The sequence below is a fragment of the Mytilus trossulus genome, chromosome 2 (assembly GCF_036588685.1).
Source record: "Mytilus trossulus isolate FHL-02 chromosome 2, PNRI_Mtr1.1.1.hap1, whole genome shotgun sequence".
NCBI classification, from domain to species: Eukaryota; Metazoa; Mollusca; class Bivalvia; order Mytilida; family Mytilidae; genus Mytilus; species Mytilus trossulus.
The window spans coordinates 59,686,127-59,713,037 of NC_086374.1; the positions used below are offsets into that span (position 1 = coordinate 59,686,127).

Consider the following 26,911-nt stretch of genomic DNA (forward strand, 5'->3'; position numbering starts at 1 on the left):
AGGAGCAGAAACTGATATTATTATACATGAACAAGACTTCCCTTAGGCTTTCGACAAGATTCCACATACCAGGCTCAAACACACTATGGAGTGAACCACTATATAAAGATGAATCAAATAATTATTGGCCTTCACAAATCAGCAAGTAGTGTTAGAAAGAGCAAAATCAACACACGCTCAAGTATTGTCAGAAGAACCACAGGGAGCAGGTCCTGTCTTGTTTCTAGCTAGGCTAGGCTATTATACATACACAATATGCAAGAGATTACAAAAACGTTCGGCGAATGATACACTCTTGGTCCGTGTTATCAATGGAGCATCAGACAGGCAATTACAGCAGAATGGTCTTACCAGCCCAGTAGTCAGCACATGGAATTGAAATTTTGAAATACTAAGGCTTTTCTACCTCAGGCATAGATTGCCTTAGCTGTGTTTGGCAGAACTTTTAGGAATTTTGGTCCTCGGTGCTCTTCAGCTTCGTACTTTATTTGGCCTTTTTGACTTTTTTGGATTCGAACGTCACTGATGAGTCTTTTTGTAGACGAAACGCGCGTCTGGCGTATATACAAAATTTAGTCCTGGTATCTATGATGAGTTTACTTAGTGCGATCGAAGAGTGCAAAAAGTAAATGGCAAATGATTTTGAACCAAGGTAAATGCAACAATATAAGCAGCACCTATTAAGACCGAATAACTCACATCCACACACTAACAGATCCATGGTCCCTTATTGCAAATAGTTGACTCCAGTAAATAACTTGGAGTCATATTAGTCAGTAAATTGTTATCAAAGGTATCAGGATTATAATTTAATACGTCAGACGCGCGTTTCGTCTACACAAGACTCAGCAGTGACGCTCAAATCAAAATAGTTATAAAGCATTAAGAACCCAAAATTCCAAAAAATTGTGCCAAATAAGGCTAAAATAATCTATTCCTGGGATAAGAAAATCCTATCATTTGGTTTTGTTCCAATTTATAATCTTTACAAAATCTAACATTTTACCTCTGTACCTTGAAAATCCCATCCTTTTTATTGTTTTTGTTTTTAATTAATGCTTTAGAAAAATGGTATAGCCTTCAACATGGCAAATTATTATATATTATTTGGTATATTCGTCCCTCTTTTATTAAAAATTCTATCGTGTCTTTTTTTATATTCAGACTCCCATCTACCATGTCTACGTGTTGTACCATAACCATTATTATGTTTATGGTTTGATCGGGAGAAATATATTGTAGAATATGACAAAACAACTTTCAATACGTGTGAATAAAAGTATAAGTATACAGAAATACGAAAATAGTTAATTGAATCATCTGTGTTTTACACTTATAGTAAGTTTTCGCAGGGTGAACGAGTCCGGACATTTAAACTAATTTCTAAAAATAAATGTGTGTGACTGGTATTGTAAACACGTTCGTTTGGAATTACAAGGACTTTAATATTGTATGCTTATCATTTTTTGGCCTAAATATATTATTTATCGAAGGGACATAAAAATGTACCAGTGTTTTCATTAGTAAGAATAGAATATTGATGGCAGAGGTGGAGGGCATCGATGGTAAACAGTCAATGACTGGTGAATTGTATTTAATAAGAATAGACAAAATTGGCGAAAATGTAAATGAACAACATGAAAATGGAAATACCGCGCTTCATTTGGCAATTTCAAGTAATGCCGATGTAGAAATATCAAGATCCCTGATGAATAAGGGTGCTCAATTTGATATCACAATCAATGATGTACATACACCTCTTGAAAGTCTTCAACACAGATCATGGAAAACAGCACTGAATTTGTTAAAGTTAGAAAAACAATCTGATTTTCGAGACAACAATGGGGGACGATTCTACATTCTTTGATGGATAGATTAGGAGATAACATTTGGGGTATTGTAAGACCAGATGATATTGAGGTTGGACATATCGGTCATGTTGAACAGGATCGGTCTATTCTGGGAAGGTATTCTGAGCGAAATTCAAGTATATCAAATTGATTTAAATCTTCAGGATAACTTTGGAAATACGCCGTTGCATATCGCTGCTAATTTATTTCTGGCCCTCTTCAAAAAAACTTGGATTTAATGCTTACTCATTTCGACAACATCGATCCATTTATTCGTGACTGCAGTGGCAACTCATTTCTTCACGTTTATTTGACAAGACACAGTGTCCATGATGAGACCGAGTTCGACAAACGTCTTTACCAGAGTGAATATCGCAACCTCTCAAAGCACAATATGGAAAAATTACTCAACACTCAAAATAATGAAATGGAATCGCCATTGCATGTTTTTGTTAAAACTCAAGACAACAACGTGAATGTATCCAATTTGAGGCGAATTATCGAAGCAGGTTCAAGTGTTAACCTTAGAAACATACTGGGAGAAACAGTACTTCATTGTCTATTCCGAAGGGAATTGGAGACAGACTGTGATAATGCTGACAGCACTAGTAACTTCGACTTATACGTAGATTCAAACATTGAAAACAAGATCCAGAATATCCAAGACAACTGCAGGTTTCTTGTCACCAGAGGTGCTGATATAAATCAGCAAAACAATAAGGGAGAATCTCCCATCTTTCTCGCTAATTTAGAAAGTGTTATCAGTAGCATGATAGATATTGGTGCTGATGTTAATATTACAAATAGTTTAGGACAATCGTTGTTAATTTCAGTTGTGAATAAGCACGATGTAAATTTGGATATCATCCGACTTTTGTTAATTAAAGGTGTTAACGTAAACCTAGTTGATATTCATGGTAATAATGTCTTGCATTTTGTTGCATGGCATGGTACAAATCCGGATATACTTCCAGAACTTAACAAACACGGCGTTTCCATCGCACCTGACAATCTGGGGCAACAACCATGCACTGTTGCCTGTAATCGAAGAAATAACATTCAATTTAAACATGTGTGCAGGTGCCCAGGGGAGTTGCACATACAGAGAGAACATTTCGTTTTGCAGAAAGAAATAATATCAGTTCAAGAACTTAAAGAAAATCCAAAAAAATTTGATGAGATCTTAAAGCGGTTTCACCCTTTCCGAGGAAATATACATGAACTTCTGCATTTAACTAGCTTTGGGCCAATTTCATTTGAGGGTGAGTCAGATTTGATCAAATCAGTTGTAAAAGACCTTGTTGTAGACGTATGCAAGAAAACAACTGAAAAGCACGACTACTTCTCGATAACTCTGGTTGATTCTGGTAGTGTTTCAGAGAAGACAAAGATAAATCTTCCAAACGAGTTCGACTTTTTGTGTATTTTTGAAGAGCTAGGTAAAATATGTTTTATTGATGAGGAAAAATCGGATCGTGATCCAGGTTATGCATACTTGAAGTTAAAAGATCTATACAAGGACCATGCATGCAAAGTACTGTTTGACGAGAATGGATATCTTGACACATTTGAGATCCGTCATAGAATATATACTATCATTGACGACTTATTTTTGTCGCAGAAAATTTTTTCTCATCCTAATATTTCATATGTTCGACACCATTTTAAGGGTGCAAACTGTCCAACATTTCATATTACTATTCTCTGGCAAGGATGTATGTATAAACATTTGAAAATAGACATTGACTTGGTTCCTGCCTGTCAGATAGTGGGCTGGTGGCCGAAGAATACCATCATTAACTCACTTTACTGTGATACTACGAAAGTTGTAGATGAGGGTGCCGTCTTGATGATTCAGACTGAAATAAATGAAGACGGTAGTCCATACTCAAAGCAAAGAATATCAGAAATTAGAGCTGAGCAATCTTATATGCAAGTATTACCAAAGATTGCAATTGATGCATATCTTCTGTCAAAAATTGTGTGCAACTCTCGTATTTGTCCTTGTTTGCGCATTCCCCATGCCGAATTCCAACCCAGAGACATTTTGACTAGCTACATGCTGAAAACCTGTGTTTTTCATATGTTCGATCCAACCTCAGAATATACAAAAAAATAAAACTGAATCGAAATCAAATGTACATAATGAAAACGATCTTTACAAACAAGTAATAGAAATGTTTAACAAGATGCTTAAGTTTTTACGTGCAGAAAATTTACCGTCATTCTTTTTTCCATGGCAGAATGTGCTTACGTTCAACGTAAGCCTAGACTATGCAAGAAATAGCAACTTTTATTGCACACTTCGGATAGCCTTTATAAAAATGGTATTAGAGATTCTTGGCGAAAGGCAGAACTTCAGTGATATAAATATCGAAATGCTCATGGAACTCAACGACAATTCCACAATCAATTCAGACATTTCAGACTAAAACAAAAATATTAAAGAATATTTTAGTGAAAAGACTGCTTATATTTAATTTTTTAAGTGTTTTTTTTTTAAATTGAATTAAAATATTATCTGAAATGTTTTGCAGCTATGTATGAATAGTGACTCCGACGGATGTCGTTTTTTTTTCAACTTTCAATTTGAAACAAGACATAACCCAAAACATTCCGTCAGTTTGTCCAAACCTTTGTCTTTGGCCAATATTCAATCAGATGGAATCTTTGTAGAATGATGGTCCATATATGATATATAAAGCTTTAACTGTACTCAGTTTTCCTCTTGAATTAAAATAACCAGAACTAGTATGTCAACCTGTCATGCATTACCGTCTTCCATCTTATCGTATCTACATAAAACTTTCCCTAAAAAATGAGTGAATGTACAAATGAGTAGGATAACACAGCTAATCACATGGTGCTTTTTTCACATAGTTAGATTCTTACATACAAGTATATGTATCTGCTAGTCTTCATATAATGAAAAGTAATAAAACAGTACTGAAACGTTTGAATTAACTACCATTAAAACAAATATTTCTTCCTCAAAACTTAAAATAAAAATGAGACTGGAAATGGGGGAAAAATGAGAATGGAAATGCAAAAAAAGAGTAACAGCACTTCATAAATTGTATGCATTTGAAGCACTTTTTTTTGTTTTACTGCTGAAAGCCGAATATCTGTATATATTTGTAAAGCTTCTCATTTCAAAAGTTAGAAGACCTGAATGCTTCCTGCCTTGTCTGTGGATTCCTTAATTTATGTTAATTCTATCGATCATGTCCATTGACCTTGACCTCATTTTCATGGTTAAGTGACTTCTTCAAAAAGTTTTATAGTTTTTTTGTTTATATGTGGAATATTCGCTTACTTTGAGTTAAAGGATAACTTTATGTGGTATAGGGATTATTTCAATCCTTGGAAGGTCTTCATGCCTGTCAGAGAAGATTCGCCTGAACTCATTTTATAGGATCAGAGATCAAGGTTATGTTTTTCGTTGTCAAGACTTATCCTTTATAATATAACCCATAGATTGACTATATTGGGGTATACATAAATGTCTGGAAGGTTTCATCTGGCAGTAATTACATAAGATGTATGTTTCATTATAATACGTTATTCTGATTGGCTAAACTGTAATCTTGCGTTATTCCTTAAGCAACTTCATTACACAATAAAATGTATCATCCACAATAAAGTGCACAGGTGAATTAAATAAATCTTGATAAAAAATCGTGTTTTCTTGATCCTAGTTGACCGTGCTCACATTTTTAGAATGAAGCGCTTCTGTGCTTCATACAAACTATACTTTGGTCAATGCTTTGATGTTATATTTGTTATTCTCGTGGAATTTTGTCGTATGCTTGGTCCATTTCTGTGTTGTGTCGTTGTTTTCCTCTTATATTTAATGCGTTTCCCTCGGTTTTAGTTTGTTACCCCTATTTTGTTTTTTGTCCATGGATTTATGAGTTTGAACAGCGGTATACTACCGTTGCCTTTATTTACACCCCGATGATGTCTATGAGACAATTCTTCACACGTAACCAAATGACACAGAAATTAACAATTATAGGTCACCATGCAGTCTTAAACAATGAGCAGAGCCCATACTGCGTAGTTAGCTATAAGAGGTCCCGAAATGACAAATGTAAAAAAATTCAAACGAGAAAACTAACGGCCTTATTAATGACCTAAAAAATGAATGAAAAACTTGTATGCAACTCAGATCTCATATTTTTATGGTTATGGCTGTTTTAAGATACTATAAGTAACCGGTCGTCTAACTTTATTTGGTATATGGAATGATTGCATGGTGTTTATGTTGTCTGGCAGTGTTTATCTGACCTTTACCTCTACCTTGCCCATGAACCATAATCATTTTTATGGTCTATTGGTCAATGTTCAGTTTGCTTACTTAGGCCTCTTTCTCAGATACTGTAATAGGCTTACTCTATCAGATGTATTGAAAGATTATATTTTGAACATGTTAGTCTGGCAAGGTTCAGATAATCATTTCTAATGCTAATTTTATGTGATAATTGTGGTATAAACCTTTATATTATAGTCTTTCAACATATGTTAAATCAGACTATGTAAAGCAGTTTTAAGACAATTCAGTGTGTACACTGTTGTTTCTGTATGTATATTTTTTTAATATATTTTCAACATAGTCAATATATAGAACTTTAACTGGCATTGTTCTGATAGGGAATTTATTATCTGTTAGCTGTGCTATTGTTTTTATTTCATTTTTAAAAAGTTTAAAAGGGACCTTTTTGTTTTGTTCTGGTTACTTTTTAAATGCCATTAACTGTGCAGTTCACATGGGTATAATGTATCCCTGATAATCAAAATAATTGATGCTCTTGTATGCTCTATTTTTTTGGTGTGCCTTTTTATTTCCAAGTGGCACACCCTTTTTGACAAATGTGAGACAAAGAACTTTGTAGTTACCACAGGGTAGCAGTATGGTAAAGGGTGCAGTAAGATAAAACATGCTTGCTTTTTATACTTTGTTCTTATGCTGTACTGTTACACCACTGTCCCTGATTAGGGGATGGTTAAGTTCTTACAAGCATGGTTAACCCTGCCAAATTCTGTATGTTTCAGTCCAAAAGTCAGGAGTCTGAGGTTCAGTGGTAGTCTTTGTATAATGTCTGTCATATTTGTTTTACATGATTTTTTTGGTTATAAATAAGGCTGTTAGTTTTCTAAACTAAAATGTTTAATATTTTTCAAGTTATTGCCTAATATTGCCAACTTACAGTATGGGTGGTTTCATATTGTTGAGGGTTGTACAGTTACCTATAATTGCTTACATCCACTTCATTTGAACTTTGGTGGATCTAATTGGGGATCATACCATCTCCTTATTTTTATAATAATATATTGTGGTGTAATACAACAATACAACAAATTCTTTACTATCATTTAATTATTCTATAAGTGATAAATACTCTTTTAATGTTCTAGGTAGAGGTAATAAGTCTATTTTTGGCAGACATTTACCTTTCAAAGTGTCTCTTATATTTATTCTACACATGAACTTCAGTGACTGAACTTGATGTGTGAAATCAGTCAGATGTCTCAACAGTTCACCTTGACCATCACTAGCTAAAACGTTTTCTCTAATGGACTTCAATGATGACACACTCAAAACAGGTCGAAATTCCATAAGAAGAGAAGTTAAACTTGGTGAATTATAAAGCGCAACTGCATCTTTTATTGATTTTTGATGTCGTTGATTTTTCCTGTTGTAATTTGCTCCTCCTTGGATCAATGCTTGTGTGACCTTCAACCTATCATCAACAAGTTTTATAGGTGAAATTGAGTTTGATCTTCTACAAAGGTACTGCTCAAAATCATAACAAATGGCCATTTTACCTGTAAAAGGGAGACAATTTATAAAATATTCTTATACAAAGGTTCTGCTCGAAATCATAGCAAATGGACATTTTACATGTAAAGGGAGACAATTTATAAAATATTCTTCTGCAAAGGTACTTAGGGCAATTTTACCTGTAAAGGGAGACAATTTATAAAATATTCTTCTACAAAAGCACTTCTTGAAATCATAACAAATGGACATTTTACATGTAAAGGGAGACAATTTATAAAATATTCTTCTACAAAGATACTTCTTGAAATCATAACAAATGGCCATTTTACCTGTAAAGGGGGAAAATTTATAAAATTTTCTTCTACAAAAGCACTTCTTGAAATCATAACAAATAGACATTTTACATGTAAAGGGAGACAATTTATAAATTATTCTTCTACAAAGATACTACTTGAATTTATAAAATATTCAGCTTAAATTTTTCATCTGAATTTATATCAGACATGTGATAGCAGTTTTTGTTGGTGTTTAGCTCATTGTTAATAGGTCGACCTCATTGGATAACCACAGCAATTCCTGAAGTGCTGTTATTATAACTGCTTCCACATTTTGTGTTTCTTATAACAACCCTGCTTACCCAGGGTATCAACTTTAGGGATTCTATTGTAAAAAGATTAACCAGGTGTTGGTTCACTGTTGTTTGTTATTTTTTAATATCAGTAGAAAACAAGAAGAAGTCCATATGAGACCATGCCCTTCTCTGGATTAGCCACTGTAAATGACAACTATTTGAATAATTAATTAATATGAAAATAGAGAGTAAATACCTGTTTTATCTGTAGCTGTAGCTGACAATCCAGCATATAATAGTTTATACACAATTTCTGTTTTGATGGAAACTAGCTGTGATTTATTCATACAGATGAAATGTAATGCTAAAAAAAATACCATACAAAAATTTACAACAATAATATTTGTATTATTCCTATAGACAATGAATTTATTTAGTGAAATTCTTTTTAAATTCCTTAAGAAAGAGTTTATTTTTTTTTGTTTAATTTCAACTGGTTATCAGCCTGATGGGACATTAAAATCTATCCATTTACGATACCTATTTTTCAAATTCACATTTCAGTATTTTTAACATGTTCAACGACTTTTTTATTTTTACTTTGAGAGGGTAATAAACACAAGGAAAAGTTCACCCATCTCTTCATATGCATTATGCTTAATATCTGAACAAACATCTTGTATATCACATCCATCTAAGTCAGTCTCATCCCACCATCTTGAAAAGGAGCTCAATATCCTATCAATATTTTTTGGGGGTTATTTTGTTCCTTAACTTATGCTTTTAATTTCACCTAAAATGCTAAAAACATCCTTTAAATAACACATTCAACAACTTTTTATTTTAACTCTGAGAGAGAAACAAACATGAGGAAAAGTTAACCCCTCTTTTGATATAAGATAAAGAAGTTTTTCTAAAGTAATCTTTAGTATTCAGAATAAAGATGTATTTTGAGTTGAATACTAAGTGACAGTGACTGGTTACTTAACATGCTTACTGTTGATTCCTATATCCTCGTGGATTGAGGACAACTTACACTTTCATGAATATTTAATTTCGTGGTTATGATAAAGTCTGCATGCATGGAATATGGAATATTTGTGATTCGTTGACCATTTAAATTTGTGATTTACATGTAACCACGAAATCTACAAAAATTGGTACATTTTGTATCTAACAAAAAGTAATGAATTCACAGTACATGTACCAGTAATGATGTTTTCCTTGGAATGTGTATTATGCTTTATATTTTAATACCTGAACAGCCATCTTGGTCAGTGCTAAATATAATACAGCCTCTATCCATCAAGTACTGGACAATGGTCAAAGCATCTTGTGGACAACTGTTACAAGCTTCCATCAATGCTGTTCTTCCTAGAAGTAAAAAATCATACACACATAAGTCTTTCAACAATTGTTTTGAGTGCCCATTGCTTGATAAAAACTGAACAGTTAAGGGTGTAACCTAAATAAGTAGTGAAGAAAAATAACATACAGGTGTTATTACAGATTGTATTCATGAGTTATACTCTCTCTGTTCAATTTCTTTTCTGTCCTATCCAAATATCCATTTTTCAAATAACTAACCATACTAACTCCTCTAACTTCTAAGTCCCAGTTTAAAAAAATGAACAGATCTTATTTATTGTTAAATATTTCTTGTCCTGGAAATGTAGGAAATATTTCCAATTGAATGTTAAGCGAATAACAAACAATCAATCAATCATAATTCTTTTTACTGTAAATTCAGCAAGTATTGCAAGATTTTTATTAATGCAAATAGTGTGACAGGGTTAGTATTGAAATATGTATAACTCGCATTCTGATATAATATATCTGTATGCAGAATTTCCTGAAATCCAGATAATAAATCTTGCATCTGAAAATGATTGAATAAAAATATTTAATATCGTAAAAAGAAATTAGTGCATTATTTATTGTCCCTTCTTCATAAATTGCAATAATACAACATGTAGATGCACACATTTTTTGTTTAAATTTACAGGCCTCAGACCACAATTAACACCCTTTGTTCGCATAGTTTCCAATTATTATATAGGGTATTTCTTCCTAAGTAGTATGTCAACTGTTTTCTTTGAAAGCAGAAATGTCTACTATTTAAGTGTTCTTATCAGTTGCATATATATTAAAATGCATGAAATAAGTAAACCATGTGGAAAAAAAATATTGTTGAAAGTGAAAGTAGTGATTTGGCCAAAATGAAAGTAGGGTAGAAATTAGCCTTCGTCATTTATTCTAGTTCAAATCCAACCATCATGACCATTGGCATGATAATAGGGCTCTCAAAAGAAAAAGCATTGATGGATTGTCCTGGGACAAGCATATTTTATAAGAATAACATAGGTCAGTTGTCAATAAGCAGTTAAATTTATTTCTATTTGATGTGGTGTCAATTTTTTTTTTATTCAATTTGACTTTTATTAAAAAAAAAAAGCATTGTAGCCAAAGAGAAGAATAATTGTGTTCTGAGGCCTACAGTACCTGAATTATCCATCAAATCACTATTTGCTCCTCCTTCCAGAAGAATTTTAACATTCTGAGCCGATATCCTGGCTGCATGGTGCAAAGGTGTTTGTCCAAATCTGTCCATGGTATTCAAAGATGTTCCAAAATATACTAACAGACTCAAAATTTCCAGTGATGCTAAAAATATAAACATAAGCCATCAATTTTACATTTTATAAATACATTTTTGTCTTATTCAAAAATATCAGTCAGAAGATGATGACTAGTCCTTCACCTTTCATTTTATAGCTAAATTACCAAAATATATTCTTCATGTAAAAAGTTTGATACTTACACCTACATGTACATATATTTATATCTGCCCTATCCAGTTTTAGATACATATTTTCCTGCAAAGTTATCTAACATATTTTGAAGTTTTATGGTTTTCTATTTGTTTGTATTGCTTTTATAATGCTTCAGTGTAATGGTCATGACAGCCAGACTAAAACATGACGGTAAAATGAAAAAATGATGTAATAAAAATTGTTAAAAAAAAGTGTTTGGAATTTCCCTCTTGGGGTACCATTTTGGGCATTTCCCTATGAGCGTAGTCCAGGCGATAAGACATTGACATATTGAGGAATTAGAAATGAAAAATGAACTTAATTAATAACATTTGATAATCATGGTATATAAAAAACCAATTTGAAGACATAAAAGTATAAATTCATAAAAGTTTGACCATTGTTACTTTACGATGTCGTGACGTGACGTTGTTGATGAAATACAATAAGGAGGCGGGGCTTATAGGTTAGTTGGGGTCATTGACGTATAAAGCTAACGTTTATACGTATAGCTTTATCTGTATAGTAAAATAGCTGATTGCAGTATAATTATATATACCTTCATTTTCAAAAACCATAATATTGATGATAGTTTAAATAACATATTAAATGTACCAATAATTAAGCGTACCTTCATCAGGTTTCATTCCTGATACTATATGCAAAGGTGTTTCTCCTTTATAAGTGGTAAACCCTGGATCAATGCCCATATTAAGCAACTGTTTGAATTTTTCAGCATTTCTGGTTCGCACACATTCCAAAATCTGATACTGATGATCTGTGATTTTACATCGCAGTACGTAATCTCTCTCTCTATGTACATCCTTGAAATACACAAATTTAAAAATTACCATAAAATTCAAGCCTTTGCTTGTACTTGAAGCCTAGGACTAGTAGTAGTAAAGATAAATACAAAAAGTGATACTGTAAATTCAGAAATTACTTTTATCAATGTGAAAATTGCAATAGTTAATGCACGCAAAATTTTTGAATTTACAGTACTTCCAACGCTGTTGTCATGATCAATAGCCTCAAAATCATTTGACAAAATGTGAGAATGTGTGATTGTTCTGTGACAGTGTCATCAAACATTGGTCAATAATGCATACATATGGAGTAAGGCACTCGTCAGTCATCAAACAGTAATTTTGTGAATACTGTTAGCTTCAAATTGGCTAACATCGTGGTAAAATGTCTTTAGTGTAAATTGTCAGAGGTCTACAAATTTTATCATAATCATTATTTTTGGAAAAAAATTAACGTGATTGGTCAAAATCTGCCCATATGTTTTATAACTGATAACTTTGGTGTATCTTTCACATTTTCTTCCCAATTCATATGACAGTATATTATAAAATCGGTGCCCTCTACATGTAGCCTACAATGGCCAATACACCTTATTGCTATTTGTCCGCCGTTACTGGATATCACACAGGTTCCCGTAAAATTTTGACGTCATAAAACAAAACATCTGACGCCACAATTGAAAAGTGATTGCTGTATGCGTCAAAAGGTCAAGCGGCCGGGTCGGCCAGCTGAGTAGGGTAATAGCAATAAGGTGTATTTGGCTATGCAGGGATTAGTCCAAATAATTATGACGTCTTGAAAGGCTACAATTTTTTTCTTTGACGCCTTTCTTCGAAGTCTAAAGGGTAACCTTTGTGATTTTCATGCAGTTAAGGAGGACACACAGCGATAACGTGTATTCAGAACTGAAACATTTGTATTAAACACTGATGATCTGTCAGTTTACAAATCATGAAAAAATTATGCTGCATATAAAGCCGATATGTTGTTTTTTTTAAGTAATAATCGAAAGTAGGGCATCTATATTGACATTGCTGGGTGCGATTGTCGTACAAAAAATTACGAATAATGAGAAAGAGACCTTAATTTCCTCTCGTAAAGCTCGTTTTCCAGCCATACTACACAGATTCAATGTAAAATATTTCTTAGCAGACAACTACTTTGATCGTACATTTAAAACATTCTTCTGATTATTGTTGTTCGAAGAAGTTGTGAATGAGTTGTCTCCCCATTAGCTGCTGATGTTGTGAGCCTTGTGGTATCCAAGATTTTATCGGAAAATATAAAATGTACACGTGGTGAGTAAATATTATTCAATTCAAAACTTATGTTTTGTCATCATTAAACATAAGAATTGTAAATTTTCAACCTGTCAAAAATTATAAATTGATACATGAGGCTGAGTGATTCAGTGATTGATTGATGCTGTCAACATACAGTTGTACGTTACATAGTCACAGATCTCTTAGTAATATAAGTATGGTTAGGTAACGAGTTTGTGTGGATGCATCCAGAGACATATAATATTATATGTCTCTGATGCATCTTTGATAACATAACATCATAGTCCAAATAATTATGATGTCTTGAAAGGCTATGATATTTTTTTTCTTTAAGGGCATTCGATACAGTTACAGGGAAGGTTATGACGTTGCTAACGTAATTTGTTATTTTCGCGACGTCAAACTGTGACATATCGGGAAAAGATGCATTTTTCGACTGATTTTAATCATTCAAACTGATTTAATATGAAAACGAGTTCATGGACCCCTATTTTTCAAAACGGCATTTGGTTTAATTTTGCAGGGAGATTATGTGACCCAAATTTTATAAAGCTGTAAATAGAGGATTTTTTTTAATTGTGATAAACATGCAGTAAAAAATTACGTTTTTTCCTCAATTCATGAACATTTGATAAATATGAGTCATTTCTGAATAAAAAAATGCATATTTTTAAAAGATATTTATAAAATACAGAAATTACCGATTATTTAACAAAAAACAATTTGTTTTTATCTTTTATAACAAAAAAGTTATGTCTTAAAATTTCTTTCGAAACAGAAATTACGGCCACAAATATGAATTTCGAACCAATATACAAAATTTCGACCTCATTTTACGCAAAAAGTAGCACATGAAGGTATATTTTTTATTACATATTTGATTTAATCAGGTAAAAAATAGCCTATATGCAAATTTTCATGAACTTGTAAATACAGGATCAAAACTTTATCGTATGCCCTTAAGCCTTACTTTGACGTAAGGCGCCAAAGAAATAATATAATAGCCTTTCAAGACGTCATAATTATTTGGACTAATAACATCATAGTTCAGAAGAATAGCACACAACACCACTAAATGGCACTTAATTCAGGATCTGAGTAAAGTTGGATGTCCCAGCCCCCCTTGTTTTTGTGGAGAAATTTTTATGGCTTTGATAGTTGATCACTGAATCGTCATGACTGTAGGGCTCTCTTTTTCAGAACTTCTAGATCTGCCACTTATTCCATACAACACTGCAGAAGTCCGCACTTGTACAATATTTGATTCATGATGATTATATGAAATGTACATTTGTACATGTATGAAGAGAAAAAATGAACATGTACACATAATACCTCTCATTATGTAAAAACTGCAGGAATACTTCTCTCACAGCAGGAATATTTATTGTTTGAACTTTCAATGCATAAATTGAAAGTGGGGATTTTGTGTCCAAATCAGATTTCAACATGTAGAAACATGTAAGAGGCATTTCCAGACATTGCGAGAACTTTATTGCAGATATTTTTCAGATAATCATATAGTTAAAACATATACATTGTATTACTATTTGTTTGTTCTTGTTATATGCTACTGTTTATTGAATATTGTTCATAAAATATTATATCCTTAAAACCTTTCCAGTCTCCACGCTGAATTGCTAAATCTACAGGCCCGCATCTGCATTGTTGAAAGTTTTTAGATAAATTCTGTTGGCCTGTAGGTCTGATTATTACAGGCCCGTGAGCATTTTTACCAGCATGGGCTGCCACTTGGCGTGAAGACGGCTTTACAATCAAAATAACTACATGTACAATGCATATTTAAATGATGTATGTGATTAATTAGTCACTTGAAAGATGTGTGCATCCTTGAAGGTGAACTTGTTTTATAGAATCTTTGCATTGGTAGCTCTGACATGCATTCAGCAGCAGTAATCCTCTTTCCATTATGTCCATTTAATACATGTATTTTAAATTGAGTACCAATTGTCAAATAAAAGAATACAAGGGAAAGGCTGGGAATTTTCTACTAAATTACCATATATTTATCATAGGAACAACCAAAATGTGTCATGAAATTGAAGTTATTTGATAATATTAGTTCCTTCTGGAAGAAATATTCTGGAACATTATATCCATCGAAAAAATCATGATTTCAATCAGAGTAAAATAAAATTTAGTCCAACCTCAAAATATGAAAATATATAATCGTAAAAAAAGTATTAACAAAAACACCAAACTCCAAGGTAAATTAAAAAACTTGACAAAAGCAATAGTCATAATGATAGTGAGACTAACAAAACGATTGGAAAACTAAATTATCAGGGACAATGTTAGGCCACGGTTTTTTAATTTGTTGGTTTACGGATTTTTCCTATAAGAAAGTCGGGTTGGTCGGTCGGAAAAAAAATTTAAAAAAAATCTTTCAAAACAGAAAAATATGCAAAATAAATATACATTTCACCTTACTAACAAAATGTTTGTCTTATTTGCTGTGTTGTCATCATTTCTTAACATTTAGTTCGATGAAATATTATTGATCAGTGATCATGAACATCACATGACATTGTTTAATAACTTCCTGTAAAAGGGGGGGGGTGCACGGACAAAGACGAAATTAAATCGTCATTTAAAACAAACAACAAAAACAGATTTGTGTAGCTCTCAATCAATTCCAGAAAACTTGGTAAATAATGATCTTGAATCAAAAAAACTGATAAAGAAAAAAAATGTAAAAACGTTGTACAAAAATAAGTTTAAACACACGTGTCGAAAAACATAATAGACTCGTCCACTGGAAAAACAACAATATCGGGTTAATCAGGTGTCATGCAATCCGGTTTTTATCCCAATAATTGATATTTATGAAACAAGAAAATTTCATATGATTTGTTAATATTCAGTACTTTCTTCTTCTTCTTCTTCTTTCAGTACAGAGTCGGACTCTTCTTGAGTGTAAAAATGACTCTTGCTCGTTAAATCATGAGGCCTTCCCTCCTCACTTAATAAAAACTATTTACAAGAAAATTTACAAATAAAACTATGTACATCTTTAATTGATGTATTCCACCTGTCAACATTTGGACAAGTCTATTTCTCTGAGATGATGCATCTTACGGACTGATGACAAATAAGGGAAACGAACTTATTTTGTAATAGGTTTTCAACACAGGTTTCGTTCCCCAAAATTATTTGCGCAAAAGACATTTCAAGGTCAGTTATAAAAGGGCTCTTCACGGTTAGTTCGGCCATATTGGCTAGGGGCAGATTTTCATAATGGAAGTACAAATGGTGCTAAAAATACGGAAGAACATCATTAAAACAGAGCTGTTGCTTGGAAACACACATATGATTTCCCATACTTTCATTCTATTTTCACCTCTTTCTAAAAAATCTGCCCCCTATCCAATATGGCCGAACTAACCGTGAAGAGCCTTATTGATTTGTCTATTTTTAGAAACGTAAATTGGAAGTTTTATTTTTCACAACAGAAAGTGTTATCAATCAACTTTGTTAATGATTAATGCATTTCATTTTATAAAAGATGAAATTTTTATTATTTTTCAGCTGAGACTACTATAACAGTAGTCTCAGTTTTCAGTGATAATGCATTGATAAGGGTCGGCGGGAATAAAAAAGCATGAAAAGACAATTTTATTTTAATCTGAAAATCGGCAAAATTGGGTCGGCGGATCTGTAAACCAACAAATTAAAAAACCGTGACCTTAGAGGTCAGAATGGAAAATGACATCTTTCACTTCTTCTCGGTAATGACGGTTGACCTCCTTTTGATATATTTTAGGAGCACATTATTGAAAGCTAGGCACTTGTCTCTGAAAAAATAAAACCTTCTGGTACATGTTTATCCTTTGATATGTGTGATCATAATAAAATAAATATAGATTTATTGTCTTTTAGAGACAAGTGCCTATGTCACATCAATGATGAAATATTGGCTTCTTTGCATGAATATGAGTGCAGCTAATATTTCATTATTGCATGTATATTCATGATATTTGTGATATTTAATTTGTGGTAGAAAAAAGTAAGAGCACCTAAAATATCTGATCAAGTTAATTTAAATGCATGTTTCGATTTCAAATTTAAAATGCTGTTTAACAAATGTTTAAAATAAACTATATCAATTCAGTTATTTTTGGTTCTTAGGATGAAAGTGCCAAAAAAAACGCACCAACACAAAATATTGACCAAGAAGATGATCTGCTATCCATTAACTTTTACAACAATCTGAACCTCTGAAACTACTGGGCCAAATTGATCAAAACTGGTATCAATCTTTATGTACCTTAAACATGTTAAAAAAATAATGTACATGTACATTTTACATGTACAAATGTACAATTATACTTCACCTCCCAACCAAAATAGCCAACATAACTTAGGAAAGAACATAGAGGTGAAAAATGCACCAATGCTAATAAGAATCATCTTGAATTTGTAATGAGGTGAAAATTGGGTTTTTTAAGCTCTATGTTGAAGGCCTTATTATAACTTAGAGATGAAAAGCAACAAGAAAAGCACTTTTCCTTTACTTTTTGTGTGTTTTTTGCTGTGCATGTACTGAATTTGTGTCATGGATGAATATATATACCACCATAGGACACCATATCCTTTGTTTTTCTTATTAGTTTTGTCTATTATATGAAAACAATTGAAATAGAGATGATCTGAAAAGGTGTAATGTTCATAATGTTGAGATCAACTGCTGTCTAGGAAGTATTGCCCTTATAAAATATCAAATTTTACCATTTTTTTTTTTCATTTTTAACCAGATTTCAGAATGAAAAATCAAACATATATATTTAAAAAAAAAATGGCGGTGTACAGGGGTTGTTCAAATGGGTGATGGTTTAGGTGGTTGTCAAACAGTGTCTGTGCATTGACCTGAAAATGCTGTGAAGAAATCTGTTCAAACATTAGATATTTGTTTCTTGTGACTAAAAGAAGGTCAAGTTCTATTTTACAATTTTAGTTCTATTATTGTTGACTTGTAGAATTTTAAGGTACATATAGATTATTATTGTTTTCTATGGTTTAAATTTCCTCAGATTGATTTTCTTTATACTTTCCTAAAATAAAGAATTTTCTATGCTTTTTCCAAAAGTATGATAAAAAGTATGGGTTTCCATGCTATTCTTCAAGATCTACTTGTCGTTCAAAATTGTCCAAATTTGCTCTGATTGCTCATGGAAAAAATGCATTTCTGGATGCATAAAAAGAAATCTATAAGATCCAGAATTTTGAAATAAAATATGAGAAGATAGGTTTTATAATATGCTGACTGTTAGCTGTTTAAAGGAAATATTGCCCTTTATAAATTGACAATTTTTACCCATTTAAGTAATGACTGTAATATTTTTTCTGTCTATGAAGAAATAACATCAAAAATGTGGTGCACACCGAATAACACGCTACACTGGTTATTTTAAAGTGTGCACCACATTTTTTATGTTATTTAGAATAGACAGAAAACATATTACAGTCATTTCTTATAATTCAAATCTTAATTCCAGTGATCTTAAACCGGAGTAAACCATGAAATTTTTTTGATAACATCACTGTCACATAGCAAAATTGTGTCTTTGAGCTGTTAAACAAAAAAAAATTATTGGTAATTGGATGTAATTTACATTATTTTTTTGTACATGCATGATTCATGTATATGATCAATATTATAAAGCTGCTATAATAAATATGTTTATTATTAAGATGTATATATAAATACTGTTGTAAACACAATGAAATATATCTCATTAATGAAAGTATGAATGAAAGCTGGAATTTTTCACACATAAAAAACAGCAATTCAACTAACCAAAGTCTTCTAGAAGTTGTCTTACAGTTTTAAGCATAATATTTCTATACAAAATATCAAGCTCTTAAGGGCCTTTGTTTCGGAAAGAAAAAAGGATTTTTGTTCCATTAATAGCTTCACATTCCTATATAGACTAATTAATGACCACATTTACACCAAAGTCTAGATGGCATGCTAAGATAACAATGGACTGTAAATTACATATAGAACAGACAAATCTATTGGGTTTGACAGAAGCACTCTCAAGTATTCATTATTTTGACATAACAGTTCTGTAGTACACAAAGCAGTTATTATGAAGTCCTCTAAATAGATTTCCTTATTCTCATTGTTATATTTCTCCAGCAAGTTGTCATTGCATGCATTGATTTGACAGTCTGAGTCAGAAGATTTTGAGGATAGTGTTCCTGTATCTCTTTCAATGGCAACAGCCTCCTAGGTTCATAACATAACATTGTTTTAATATTTAATAACATCTATTTATTGAACAATTTTAATGCTTTGAAAAGTGCTACTTGTTCATTTTCTGAAAATTCCAATAGTAGAAATGATAGCTTGATAGAGCCATTAAATGACCAATTATAGTGTGATTAATGATTCTGGCTGGAACAACATCAAGTGGTCAATAACAATATTTCTGATAGGAATATTCAACACTCAAGAGATTATATTTCATTCTTTCGGATATCATAAAGTGGAATATGTTACATTCATATATTGATTATTTATAGAAAAAAATATGAAAAAGCAAGTTTGATGTAAGGTATGTCATGTATGTGTTTTTACTAATTTTGAATTGTTATAAATTTTGAAAATATTATAAATATAATTACTCGTTATTAAAGTTTACATACATGTATTTGCACAGGTGTTTAAGTTAAAATTACTATGGCTGTTGTTGAGTAAATCCATTACTGGGATTAGTGTAAAGCATGAAAATATGTTATTAATAAAAAATGGGATTGATAGTGATAGTAATGACACTGAATTATGTATATTATTTGCATATCAATATTATACTTATTCAGTAATTAAATGAACAGATGTAAATTGAATTTCCTACAATCTCTGATATTGAAGATGAAAATTCACCAGCATGAGTGATTTTTTTGTTGCTAAGGTTAAAGCTAAATGGACACATAAGAATCACTTTTATATTGTCATTGTTTTGGTTGTCCGTAATTTATTTTTATGCCCCACCTATGATAGTAGAGGGGCATTATGCTTTCTGGTCTGTGCGTCCGTTCGTTTGTCCGTCTGTCTGTTCGTTCATCTGTCTGTCCCGCTTCAGGTTAAAGTTTTTGGTCAAGGTAGTTTTTGATGAAGTTAAAGTCCAATCGACTTCAAACTTGGAACACATGTTCCCTATGATATGATCTTGCTAATTTTAATGCCAAATTAGAGATTTTACTCCAATTTCACGGTCCAATGAACATAGAAAATGATAGTGCGAGTGGGGCATTCGTGTACTGAGGACACATTCTTGTTAACTATATATTATCTAGAAAATTCAACCAAACTTCCAAAGATTTTTCATCAGGAAATTGGAGTTCTGCACACTCAATTTTAATCTTTTGTGTGATTTATTTTAGGCTTTTGCTTTACAGAAACATGCCATTTCATGATATATCAGTTTTATACTATTCAATCAAACTTGCTCAGATATTTCTGCTATATACACACTCTGAATATCTTTTAAGTAATTCAACATTGTTTTCTGTTTTCTTCCACAAATGCATTGAGTTTTATGATACAGTAGATATTCCATATCCACTTCTCTTGCTCTCTTGAAACTGGCACATTCAAGAATTGCATAACTAACTATCATAAAAACAAATTTAAAATCAAAATATAGATGCAATGAGTAAATACTAGTTTATATTTGAAATAGTTATTTTATATTATACAAATTTATATCGAAATGATACACTTTGTAACATGACAAACTGAGGACTTTACCACCATGACCACAGATCAGACACCAACCATCAACTCCTGACCAAGAAAATAGACAAAGACTTATAACAACAACCATCAACTCCTGACCAAGAAAATAGACAAAGACTAATAACAACAAACAACAACCATCAACTCCTGACCAAGAAAATAGAACAAGACTTATAACAACAACCACCAACCATCAACTCCTGACCAAGAAAATAGACAAAGACTTATAACAACAAACAACAACCATCAACTCCTGACCAAGAAAAAGACAAAGACTTATAACAACAACCATCAACACCTGACCAAGAAAATAGAACAAGACTTATAACAACAACCACCAACCATCAACTCCTGACCAAGAAAATAGACAAAGACTTATAACAACAACCATCAACTCCTGACCAAGAAAATAGACAAAGACTTATAACAACAACCATCAACTCCTGACCAAGAAAATAGACAAAGACTTATAACAACAAACATCAACTCCTGACCAAGAAAATAGACAAAGACTAATAACAACAAACAACAACCATCAACTCCTGACCAAGAAAATAGACAAAGACTAATAACAACAAACAACAACCATCAACTCCTGACCAAGAAAATAGATAAAGACTAATAACAACAAACAACAACCATCAACTCCTGACTAAGAAAATAGACAAAGACTTATAACAACAAACAACAACCATCAACTCCTGACCAAGAAAATAGATAAAGACTAATACCAACAAACAACAACCATCAACTCCTGACCAAGAAAATAGAAAAAGACTTATAACAACAAACAACAACCATCAACTCCTGACCAAGAAAATAGACAAAGACTAATAACAACAAACAACAACCATCAACTCCTGACCAAGAAAATAGCCAAAGACTTAAAACAACAAACAACAACCATCAACTCCTGACCAAGAAAATAGAACAAGACTTATAACAACAACCACCAACCATCAACTCCTGACCAAGAAAATAGACAAAGACTTATAACAACAAACAACAACCATCAACTCCTGACCAAGAAAATAAACAAAGACTAATAACAACAAACAACAACCATCAACTCCTGACCAAGAAAATAGACAAAGACTTATAACAACAAACAACAACCATCAACTCCTGACCAAGAAAATAAACAAAGACTAATAACAACAAACAACAACCATCAACTCCTGACCAAGAAAATAGACAAAGACTTATAACAACAAACAACAACCATCAACTCCTGACCAAGAAAAAAGACAAAGACTTATAACAACAAACAACAACCATCAACTCCTGACCAAGAAAATAGACAAAGACTTATAACAACAAACAACAACCATCAACTCCTGACCAAGAAAAAAGACAAAGACTTATAACAACAAACAACAACCATCAACTCCTGACCAAGAAAATAGACAAAGACTTATAACAACAAACAACAACCATCAACTCCTGACCAAGAAAAAAGACAAAGACTAATACCAACAAACAACAACCATCAACTCCTGACCAAGAAAAAAGACAAAGACTTATAACAACAAACAACAACCATCAACTCCTGACCAAGAAAAAAGACAAAGACTTATAACAACAAACAACAACCATCAACTCCTGACCAAGAAAATAGACAAAGACTTATAACAACAAACAACAACCATCAACTCCTGACCAAGAAAAAAGACAAAGACTAATACCAACAAACAACAACCATCAACTCCTGACCAAGAAAATAGACAAAGACTTATAACAACAACAACCAACCATCAACTCCTGACCAAGAAAATAGACAAAGACTAATAACAACAAACATCAACTCCTGACCAAGAAAATAGACAAAGACTTATAACAACAACAACCAACCATCAACTCCTGACCAAGAAAATAGACAAAGACTAATAACAACAAACAACAACCATCAACTCCTGACCAAGAAAATAGACAAAGACTAATAACAACAACCATCAACTCCTGACCAAGAAAATAGACAAAGACTAATAACAACAACCATCAACTCCTGACCAAGAAAATAGACAAAGACTAATAAAAACAACCATCAACTCCTGACCAAGAAAATAGACAAAGACTAATAACAACAACCATCAACTCCTGACCAAGAAAATAGACAAAGACTAATAACAACAACCATCAACTCCTGACCAAGAAAATAGACAAAGACTAATAACAACAAACATCAAGTCCTGACCAAGAAAATAGACAAAGACTAATAACAACAACCATCAACTCCTGACCAAGAAAATAGACAAAGACTAATAAAAACAACCATCAACTCCTGACCAAGAAAATAGACAAAGACTAATAACAACAACCATCAACTCCTGACCAAGAAAATAGACAAAGACTAATAACAACAAACAACAACCATCAACTCCTGACCAAGAAAATAAACAAAGACTAATAACAACAAACAACAACCATCAACTCCTGACCAAGAAAATAGACAAAGACTAATAACAACAAACAACAACCATCAACTCCTGACCAAGAAAATAGACAAAGACTTATAACAACAAACAACAACCATCAACTCCTGACCAAGAAAAAAGACAAAGACTAATACCAACAAACAACAACCATCAACTCCTGACCAAGAAAATAGACAAAGACTTATAACAACAAACAACAACCATCAACTCCTGACCAAGAAAATAGACAAAGACTTATAACAACAAACAACAACCATCAACTCCTGACCAAGAAAATAGACAAAGACTTATAAAAACAAACAACAACCATCAACTCCTGACCAAGAAAAAAGACAAAGACTAATAACAACAACCATCAACTCCTGACCAAGAAAATAGACAAAGACTTATAACAACAAACACCAACCATCAACTCCTGACTAAGAAAATAGACAAAGACTTATAACAACAAACAACAACCATCAACTCCTGACCACGAAAATAGACAAAGACTTATAACAACAAACAACAACCATCAACTCCTGACCAAGAAAATAGACAAAGACTTATAACAACAACCACCAACCATCAACTCCTGACCGAGAAAATAGACAAAGACTAATAACAACAACAATCAACTCCTGACCAAGAAAATAGACAAAGACTTATAACAACAAACAACAACCATAAACTCCTGACCAAGAAAAAAGACAAAGACTTATAACAACAAACAACAACCATCAACTCCTGACCAAGAAAATAGACAAAGACTTATAACAACAAACAACAACCATCAACTCCTGACCAAGAAAATAGACAAAGACTTATAACAACAAACATCAACTCCTGACCAAGAAAATAGACAAAGACTAATAACAGCAAACAACAACCATCAACTCCTGACCAAGAAAATAGACAAAGACTTATAACAACAAACAACAACCATCAACTCCTGACCAAGAAAATAGATAAAGACTAATAACAACAAACAACAACCATCAACTCCTGACCGAGAAAATAGACAAAGACTTATAACAACAAACAACAACCATCAACTCCTGACCAAGAAAATAGATAAAGACTAATAACAACAAACAACAACCATCAACTCCTGACCAAGAAAATAGACAAAGACTTATAACAACAAACAACAACCATCAACTCCTGACCAAGAAAATAGATAAAGACTAATAACAACAAACAACAACCATCAACTCCTGACCGAGAAAATAGACAAAGACTTATAACAACAAACAACAACCATCAACTCCTGACCAAGAAAATAGATAAAGACTAATAACAACAAACAACAACCATCAACTCCTGACCAAGAAAATAGACAAAGACTTATAACAACAAACAACAACCATCAACTCCTGACCAAGAAAATAGACAAAGACTTATAACAACAAACAACAACCATCAACTCCTGACCAAGAAAAAAGACAAAGACTAATACCAACAAACAACAACCATCAACTCCTGACCAAGAAAATAGACAAAGACTAATAACAACAACAATCAACTCCTGACCAAGAAAATAGACAAAGACTTATAACAACAAACAACAACCATCAACTCCTGACCAAGAAAATAGACAAAGACTTATAACAACAAACAACAACCATCAACTCCTGACCAAGAAAAAAGACAAAGACTAATACCAACAAACAACAACCATCAACTCCTGACCAAGAAAATAGACAAAGACTAATAACAACAACAATCAACTCCTGACCAAGAAAATAGACAAAGACTAATAACAACAACAATCAACTCCTGACCAAGAAAATAGACAAAGACTAATAACAGCAAACAACAACCATCAACTCCTGACCAAGAAAATAAACAAAGACTTCTAACAACAAACAACAACCATCAACTCCTGACCAAGAAAATAGACAAAGACTTATAACAACAAACACCAACCATCAACTCCTGACTAAGAAAATAGACAAAGACTAATAACAACAAACAACAACCATCAACTCCTGACCAAGAAAATAGACAAAGACTTATAACAACAAACAACAACCATCAACTCCTGACCAAGAAAATAGACAAAGACTTATAACAACAAACAACAACCATCAACTCCTGACCAAGAAAAAAGACAAAGACTTATAACAACAAACAACAACCATCAACTCCTGACCAAGAAAATAGACAAAGACTTATAACAACAAACAACAACCATCAACTCCTGACCAAGAAAAAAGACAAAGACTAATACCAACAAACAACAACCATCAACTCCTGACCAAGAAAAAAGACAAAGACTTATAACAACAAACAACAACCATCAACTCCTGACCAAGAAAAAAGACAAAGACTTATAACAACAAACAACAACCATCAACTCCTGACCAAGAAAATAGACAAAGACTTATAACAACAAACAACAACCATCAACTCCTGACCAAGAAAAAAGACAAAGACTAATACCAACAAACAACAACCATCAACTCCTGACCAAGAAAATAGACAAAGACTTATAACAACAACAACCAACCATCAACTCCTGACCAAGAAAATAGACAAAGACTAATAACAACAAACATCAACTCCTGACCAAGAAAATAGACAAAGACTTATAACAACAACAACCAACCATCAACTCCTGACCAAGAAAATAGACAAAGACTAATAACAACAAACAACAACCATCAACTCCTGACCAAGAAAATAGACAAAGACTAATAACAACAACCATCAACTCCTGACCAAGAAAATAGACAAAGACTAATAACAACAACCATCAACTCCTGACCAAGAAAATAGACAAAGACTAATAAAAACAACCATCAACTCCTGACCAAGAAAATAGACAAAGACTAATAACAACAACCATCAACTCCTGACCAAGAAAATAGACAAAGACTAATAACAACAACCATCAACTCCTGACCAAGAAAATAGACAAAGACTAATAACAACAAACATCAAGTCCTGACCAAGAAAATAGACAAAGACTAATAACAACAACCATCAACTCCTGACCAAGAAAATATACAAAGACTAATAAAAACAACCATCAACTCCTGACCAAGAAAATAGACAAAGACTAATAACAACAACCATCAACTCCTGACCAAGAAAATAGACAAAGACTAATAACAACAAACAACAACCATCAACTCCTGACCAAGAAAATAAACAAAGACTAATAACAACAAACAACAACCATCAACTCCTGACCAAGAAAATAGACAAAGACTAATAACAACAAACAACAACCATCAACTCCTGACCAAGAAAATAGACAAAGACTTATAACAACAAACAACAACCATCAACTCCTGACCAAGAAAAAAGACAAAGACTAATACCAACAAACAACAACCATCAACTCCTGACCAAGAAAATAGACAAAGACTTATAACAACAAACAACAACCATCAACTCCTGACCAAGAAAATAGACAAAGACTTATAACAACAAACAACAACCATCAACTCCTGACCAAGAAAATAGACAAAGACTTATAAAAACAAACAACAACCATCAACTCCTGACCAAGAAAAAAGACAAAGACTAATAACAACAACCATCAACTCCTGACCAAGAAAATAGACAAAGACTTATAACAACAAACACCAACCATCAACTCCTGACTAAGAAAA

At 32.5% G+C, this 26,911-nt stretch overlaps 3 protein-coding genes across 5 annotated transcripts in view; 2 read left to right on the forward strand and 1 right to left on the reverse strand.

Annotated features, from left to right (window-relative positions):
* The first annotated feature begins 2,244 nt into the window (after positions 1-2,244).
* On the forward strand, positions 2,245-3,969 carry LOC134705911 (uncharacterized). The gene has a single exon (XM_063564625.1). It carries the CDS (start codon positions 2,245-2,247, stop codon positions 3,967-3,969), a length of 1,725 nt encoding a protein of 574 aa, XP_063420695.1.
* A 3,243-nt stretch (positions 3,970-7,212) lies between these two features.
* Positions 7,213-13,058, reverse strand: LOC134707665 (ankyrin repeat domain-containing protein 50-like). The gene is made up of 6 exons (XM_063567634.1): positions 12,908-13,058; positions 11,651-11,843; positions 10,709-10,870; positions 9,464-9,580; positions 8,463-8,570; positions 7,213-7,679 (listed from the first exon to the last, which is right to left on the reverse strand). The coding sequence occupies exons 1-6, from the start codon at positions 12,941-12,943 to the stop codon at positions 7,231-7,233; spliced, it is 1,065 nt and encodes a 354-aa protein (XP_063423704.1). The 5' UTR covers positions 12,944-13,058; the 3' UTR covers positions 7,213-7,230.
* Positions 13,004-26,911, forward strand: part of LOC134707667 (uncharacterized) — a 55,472-nt gene continuing 41,564 nt past the window's right edge. The window contains exon 1 of one of the 3 annotated variants that reach the window (XM_063567637.1): positions 13,004-13,124. The gene's annotated coding sequence lies outside the window, so the exon portion shown is untranslated. Of the gene's footprint in view, positions 13,125-19,667; positions 19,691-26,911 lie in introns of those variants that run through there. The other 2 variants (XM_063567647.1, XM_063567641.1) reach the window with 2 other exon arrangements.

Bases quoted from the DNA above. Each gene is read 5' to 3' on its own strand.
- LOC134707665 (XM_063567634.1), bottom strand. From the start codon at position 12,943: ATGGCTGGAAAACGAGCTTTACGAGAGGAAATTAAG. The intron at 8,571-9,463 runs GTATTAAAATAT...TATTTTTTTTAG, and splicing joins TGACCAAGATGGCTGTTCAG to CATTACATTTCATCTGTATG. The intron at 7,680-8,462 runs GTATTTACTCTC...TCCCTTTTACAG, and splicing joins TACAGCTACAGATAAAACAG to GTAAAATGGCCATTTGTTAT.
- LOC134705911 (XM_063564625.1), top strand. From the start codon at position 2,245: ATGGAAAAATTACTCAACACTCAAAATAATGAAATGGAATCGCCATTG.